General features: G+C 50.3%; 1 protein-coding gene and 1 long non-coding RNA gene across 4 annotated transcripts in view; one reads left to right on the top strand and one right to left on the bottom strand.

Moving 5' to 3' along the window:
* The window catches only part of Acsl6 (acyl-CoA synthetase long chain family member 6), a 63,545-nt gene extending 61,363 nt beyond the window's left edge, over positions 1-2,182 (bottom strand). For 2 of the 3 annotated variants that reach the window (XM_041664307.1, XM_041664306.1), the window contains exon 1: positions 1,626-1,814. In XM_041664307.1, coding sequence (XP_041520241.1) covers positions 1,626-1,674 — 49 coding nt within the window. In that variant the 5' untranslated portion in view covers positions 1,675-1,814. Of the gene's footprint in view, positions 1-1,625; positions 1,815-2,037 lie in introns of those variants that run through there. The other variant, XM_041664309.1, reaches the window with a different exon arrangement.
* On the top strand, positions 1,966-5,669 carry LOC121456277. The gene is made up of 3 exons (XR_005975626.1): positions 1,966-2,561; positions 2,651-2,805; positions 4,317-5,669. It is a non-coding gene; the product is annotated as an uncharacterized LOC121456277 (long non-coding RNA).
* Positions 5,670-7,240: the final 1,571 nt, after the last annotated feature.

Raw genomic sequence — 7,240 nt, forward strand, 5'->3', positions numbered from 1 at the left:
TGACAGTTGTATGGGGTGTCTCTCACGGGCTACTGATGACCCCTATCACAAGTGTGGTTCTGTAGCCTCCAGACACTTTCCTGAAACCACAGATGACCAAAGCTTCAGAACCAAAGACCAAAGCTTGAACACATGCTGGATGGGGTTCTTTCTGGAGGAGGACAAAGGGAGCCAGCCAAGTACTGGGAAGGGGTGCATAGGCTTCTCATCATAGAGGCCATAAAAAGTCTGTTAACCACTACCACCACCACCACCACCACCTACCATCATCACCACCACCACTGGTGGTTACACATGACCCCAGTTCTAGCCTGTCCTTGCCTGTTGGGCACACAGCAAGACCAGAGTGGCCTGAGCATCCTGCCACCAGACACTGGCAGACAGAAGGAGCTTAGGGAGCTGAGGGGATTAGAGAGGCCTTATTCTCCCAGCTCAGGGAAAATGTTCCAGTGGCCTAACTCAGGACAATTGTGGGGGGTGGGGAAATAATTACAAGGCCCATCATCCTCCCCACCACATTCAGGCCTGATCTAAGCAGACACTTGTCATGGGTGGATCAACTTAAACTTGAGTTCAAATGCCAGTCTTCCGGGTATTATCCATACGGCATTGGTTAAGTCAGTTGCTGAATCTCAACAGGTACCATCAACCCTCTAGGTTTTGCTATGAATACTAAAAAACAAAACACATGGCTCACAAAAGGATTAACCTCTGCCCTTCCTTTAGCTCAGAAACAACTTTGCTACCGCTCCAGTGGAACTGTCTGAATATCAAATAAATACTAGCATGCATAGAGCATTTACCCTGGCCTACGCCAGGTATAACCACATTAAACATCAAGCATTTTCATATAAATTATCAGGCTTATTCTGCATAGGACTAGGGCCAGGGTTGGGTTGGAGACCCTGGAGAGGTACTAGCTGGAGACCTGGAGAGGAGGAGGTCAGTATGGGGAAATATTGAAGGGATGGGTCTGTGGAGAGAGTCCAGGTGTGGTTGTAGGGATTTGGGGAGAGTGCGAAGCAGGGATTCCTCAGGGGTCCATTAGCTTTCTCAGAGGGTGCAGGGATGAAAGCTGATTCCTGTGAGGAACGGGGAAGCCAGGACACAGCCCTGGGCAGAGCTAAGGGGCAAGTAACCAGCCAGTCTTGTCCTCTGGCTAAAGGGCAGTAGCGACCAGTAATGAGAAGGCTCTGGCTGGAATCAGGAAGCCCCCAGGTCAGCTCGGGCTGTACAGTTCACCTCTGGGACCTCGGGGGCAACACCCTTGGGTTTTGGTCTCTGGAGATGGACACGGACACAACACAGAAAATCTGCCCTTCCCTTGGCTCAGGGCCTAATCTGAACACCGGTCCTCACCACAAGGGGAGAGGGGCTTGAAGAATGAAGCGAGGTTGTGGGGGTCTCAGTGAGCAAGGCCCTTCCTCTGGGCTGACAAAGCTGCTTCCCCAACACAGACCCGGGGCCACCGCCAGAATTGGGGGGCGGCTAGGGGACCTTGAAGGGACCGCTCAGCAGCCGCAGCACAGCGGAGGGCTCCGCAAGGTGGGGATGTCACTCCCGCACCCAGGGCCGAGATACTACAGCTTCCCGGAGATGGAGGTCGGGATCAGACCGGAACTTACCCGCAAACAGCCAGAGAGAGCCTCCCGACACTAGGAAGAAGGTCAGCATGTTGGCGAGCGGGCCCAGTCCGGGCCGCACTGCTTCCCGGGCCCACAGCCCCGCAGCCCCAGAGTCGCCGCCGCCGCTGCCGCCGCCGGGTATTTTTAGCCCCCACCTCCCCGCGCCACTGCGGAGACCCGGCGGGAGGGGGAGGGCGCGGCGCGCGCTGCTCACGGAACCCGACTCCCAGCCCCGCAGCGCGGCCGGGACTCTTGGGCTAAGAAGAGACAGCGGCGTCCGAACCGCCTAGCCCGACTGGGGGAGGGGCCGGCCGCCCGCCCCGCAACGTTCCGGGGGAAACGGGTTGGAGGGGGAGCGCTCACGGGTGCACTGCCGCTGCCATTCACCCTTCCACCCACGAACGACCCTTACCTCCGCACGACCCGCCGCCAGGGCTTTATGGCGAGGCAGGCTCAAGTGGCAGCGGGGTCCAGGACTTCTGTCCCAGGAAATACACATGCTGATGGGCCAGTTCCCGGCTGACGCCCCCTGGGACGTGATTTTGTAGACACTGGGAGTCACATCTGCAAGCCCGAGAGAGGAGGAAGTGATTGGGGGCTCTCTAGGTGAGGCTAAATTGAATAATGCCCAGACATAATGAGAATGCGCAAGGTCAGGTTGGAGGCCACACAAGGTCACAGGAAGACTCACCAGCTGCCAAGTAGTCGGTCACCAATCCTCAGGCATGTCACATGAAGCCACAGGCAGCCACATGGAATCACAGGTGCCTTCCGAGGACTCAGGCAGGGATGGTTATGTGTGTGGTACATGAGAGTTCAGGTTCCTTAGCTATGATAACCTGCTAAAAAGCCACCAAGTTGCTGATGGTGTTGGAATCCCTCTGTCTGGGAACAAAAGGAGGAAGCCTGATTCTGCGATTTTCCAAAAGAATAAAGGTAGGTATTCTGATGGAGGCTCCATGGCCATCTTCAGGTGGATTTCACGAAGTTCTCCCTCAAAATTCTTCCTTGTGTTCTTGTTCAAGCATTCAGGACCCACTAGGTCTCCAGCACCGAGGACAGCGCTCAGGCAGTCTAGCCCTCTCTATAGGCAGCCAGGCACTAACTGAGATCAGGACCTGGACCAGGAGAAAGAGGGTGAGAAACCAGACAACAGACATCAGGAAGCAAGGGTGGATAGGTAAGATCGCTTGCTCTTTGTGTACTTGAACTCACAGCTGGGCTGCAACGTGTGTGTGTGTGTGTGTGTGTGTGTGCTGTGGGGAGAAGGTTGTCCTGCACCTTTAGTATTGGCATATATATCCAGGACTACGTGTGTGAACCTTAGCATGTGTGTACAGTCTGCAGATATATCTACAGTAAGTCTCTACACCAGACTCTTCTACCCCATTACAGGAACTGGGTCCCAGGAGGGTTACTCTTACTTGAAGTCAGGCTCTTTCTGGCAAGGGTTTTGCTGGAATCCAAACTTGGCAGACACCTCCACAAGAGAATCACAGAGGTGATGTGGCAGGATTTTTCCCAGTGGGTGACACAACAGTCAGAAACCCCCTTTTCTGTGCTCCCCCCATAGCAAACTAATTGAAAGCCTGCTCAGGAGGAGACCCAGGCAAGGGGAACTTCTAGGCTGAGCAAAAGGAGTGGATCTTTTCAAGTCAGACTGACCTAGGGAGTCAACCAGAAAGTGTCTCCATAGGCTAAGGGACTAACTGAATAGCCCAGAACAGAGCAGGGGTCCTAGGAGCTGAGCAGCAGTCTCTGGGCCCAGAACTCTGCAGCACCAAGATGCAGGAGCCTCAAGGCCTTTGGGTGGCTTCTGGCAGCCTCTTCTCCAGAGTGATGTCATGGGACACATTTAGCCTGGCCTCCTGCAGAATGTCACATCCAGTTTCTCTTCCCACAGATGCCCCTGCTTCTTGTAAGTATTACAATTCAAAAGCCTATGATTACAACTTAACCGCGTGGGGTTCTGTTTTCCCTCGAGAGGGATCTAGATGGGAAGGGCTCTGAGCTGGCTGTGGGATCACGGCCAGGTTTCTCTTCCCTCTAGACCTCTCCCCTCCACTGAGCATGACTTGTTCTTTTCTGTACTGGGTTGCCAAGGACTCCCTCCTCCTTGTGGATCTCCATATGAACCAGGCAGGTGTGACTCGGAGACCTCTAGACTTCACAGGTCCAGCCACCATGAAACATGGCAAGAGAGAAGTCGGGGCAAGGGGCTTCTGCATCCAACTGTACAGTAGCTGTGGCCTTCCATTCATTCGTTTGTTCATTTAGTCTTTAAGTTACTGTATGTTCTGTGCCATCTCCTGGTAGGAGTTAGGGTGTAGGAAGGCAGTAACAGTTGCGTAGTGTGGCAAGCCTAGAAACAGAAGGACTGTCCTACCATAACCCTGGGAAGATCTCCTAGAGGGAGGAACATTCATATTGGACCTTAGTGCAAATGCTTAGAAAGGAGGGGTCCCCTGAAAGGCTGAAGACTTGACCCCTAGGTGGCGCTGCTACTGAGAGGTGACTAGAGAGTGCATGTGCTAATTTCATCAGTAGAGTAAGCCCTTGTTGAGTTCATAGCTGAGCAGCCTATGGGGAAAGGTTGGGATGAAGAAGTAGGCACTGAAGGCATGGCTTTGAAGGGTGTGTCCTATCTCTCGATCCTTCTCTCTCCTTCTCTCTGCTTTCTGGTTGCCACAGATGGGCGGATCTTCTTCCTCTCCACCATGAAGCTCTTCCTCTCTTCAGACCCAGAAACAGCCAAGCGACTATGGACTGAGACCTCTGAAACTATGATCCAAGATAGAACTTTAAGTTGATATTTCTCAGGCATTTTGTCAGAGTGGCAGAAACTTGACACCAGCCATCCAAGTTGATCAAAGGATACCAGCTGCAGCAATGGCTCTGGTTCTATCACGGCGTTGATGCCTTGGAGAGACCTCTGCCCTTTTCTGTCTCCATTGATGCAAATAGATACTGGTCTAGAGACTTCTGGTACCAAGCAACAATTTGTTGCCTTTTCATCATCACAGTTGAGTGACAAGCCTCTGTGTCTACACCAGCCTTCATCTCCTTGTACGTTCTGCAGATGGCCATGAGAAACAGCCTAAGATGGATGGGATCTGATGATCTTGCATGTAGAATATCTGAGTCATGACCCCTTGGTATCTGTAAGTCTGAAAGGTGTTTTCAGTTCTGGGGATGGAGCCCAGGGCTTCACATATACTAGGCCAAGTGTTCTATTACTCAGAAGCATCCATAGCCATTCCTATCAGTTCTGAACATATTTTGATAATTTCCCACATTATAAGTACCTCTTTCTGGTGGGACCCAGAAAACTCACTTTTCCAGCCTTCCTTGAATCCAGGAATGGGTAAGTGAATTAGATTGTGCCAATGAAATATGTCTTCCTGAGCCTCTGATCCAAAAATCAGGAATGAGTGGGAGAAAACCCTGCCCATGGCATCCATCTTGCTGGCAGGAAAGTAGCAAAGTAATGGATGGTGTGTGACTGTGGGAGCTGTTCTTGTAAAGTTAAGGCTCTTTTTTTTTGAATCTCCCATAAATGCTATGAGCTATACAACAATTTTCAGTAAGTTCTTTTTATGCTAAAAGAAAGGAGTCCGAATGGATTTGGTGTTGTGCACAGCCATGAACTCAGTTTGTCTCCCTCATTGCCCCATTGCTCAAGCTCTTTACAGCCCTTGAAAGCTTGTGGCTACATAGCTAAGCTCACAGCATGATACATGCCTGGTCCCTCACACAGTCTCACTGTGGAAATGAAAGTTCTGGCTGGTAAGGCTTGATGAGACGGGGTCTCACTATGTAGCCTTGGCTGCCTTGAAACTCACTCTGTAGAACAGGCTACTCTCAAACTCACGGAGACCCACCTGCCTCTGCCTCCCCAGTGCTGGGAGTGCAAGCATATGCACTACCATGTTTAGCTCTTGGCTAAACTCTTGAAACTCAGTGAAGAATCCCCTGAGAAGAGGGATTCTTCATCCCTGGCAATCTTGTCTCCTTACAATATCCAGGAGGATAACTATATGTTTTTCTTTGGGTTCACCTTCTTATTTAGCTTCTCTAGGATCATGGATTATAGGATCAATGTCCTTTATTTATGGCTAGAATCCACTTATGAGTGAGTACATACCATATTCATCTTTTTGGGTCTGGGTTACCTCACTCAGGATAGTGTTTTCTATTTCCATCCATTTGCATGCAAAATTCAAGATGTCATTGTTTTTTACCACTGAGTAATACTCTAATGCGTACATATTCCATACTTTCTTTATCCATTCTTCCATTGAGAGGGCATCTAGGTTATTTCCAGGTTCTGGCTATTACAAATAATGCTGCTATGAACATAGTTGAACAAATACTTTTGTAGTATGATAGAGCATCTCTTGGGTATATTCCCAAGAGTGGTATTGCTGGATCCTGGGGTTGGTTGATCCCGAATTTCCTAAGAAACCGCCACACTGATTTCCAAAGTTGGAAACTTGAGGGTGGGGTTAAGAGGAGATGGGGAGAAAAAAGTGAGAAGGGGGGATGGGGAGAGCTTGGGGGAATGGGACGGTTGGGATGGAGGAAGGGTGGATATGAAAGCAGGGAAGTATATATCTTAATTAAGGGAGCCATTTTAGGGTTGGCAAGAGACTTGACTCTAGAGGTGTACCCAGGTGTTCACGGAGATGTCCCCAGCTAGATCCTTGGGCAGCTGAGGAGAGGGAGCCTGAAATGTCCCTATCCTATAGCCATACTGATTAATATCTTGCATATCACCATAGAACCTTCATCTGGCGATGGATGAAGCTAGAGACAGAGACCCACATTGGAGCACTGGACTGAGTTCCCAAGGTCCATATGAGGAGCAGAACGAGGGAGGACATGAGCAAGGAAGTCAGGACCTCTAGGGGTGCACCCACCCACAGAGACGGTGGGGCTGATCTAATGGGAGCTCACCAAAGCAAGCTGGACTGGAACTGATGGAGCATGTGATTAAACCGGACTCTCTGAACATGTGTCTGACAAGGAGGGCTGACTGAGAAGCCAAAGATAATGGCACTGGGTTTTGATCCTACTGCATATACTGGCTTTGTGGGAGCCTAGTCAGTTTGGATGCTCACCTTCCTAGACCTGGATGGAGCGGGGAGGACCTTGGACTTCCCACAGGGCAGGGAACCCTGACTGCTCTTTGAACTGGAGAGGGAGGGAAATGGGAGGAGGGGAGAAAGTGGAAATATTTAAGTAAAAATAATATATATATATATATATATATATATATATATATATAGCCACCCCATTGACAGCAAGGACTTTGAAGACAAAAAGCAATAACTGGGAAAATGTAATGTCTAGCTCGTATCCTCCAGGGAATAGCAGTGGGTGTCCTCTCAATAAAGTTGATCACTGAAGACCGGAGAGATGAGTCAGTGATTGTGAACACATACTGCTCTTGGAGGAGACCTGAGTTCAGTTCCCAGCACTCATGCCAAACAGTTCACAGCTGCCTATAACTCCTGCTCCCCAGGCTCTGACACCCTCTTCTGGCTTCTCCAGGCATTGTATTCACATATACAATCTTTCACCCCCATCTTCCCCTACACACACAAAATTTAAAG

The sequence above is a fragment of the Microtus oregoni genome, unplaced genomic scaffold (assembly GCF_018167655.1).
Source record: "Microtus oregoni isolate MIOR12 unplaced genomic scaffold, Mior012 000015F_ref0000493, whole genome shotgun sequence".
Classification (NCBI taxonomy): domain Eukaryota; kingdom Metazoa; phylum Chordata; class Mammalia; order Rodentia; family Cricetidae; genus Microtus; species Microtus oregoni.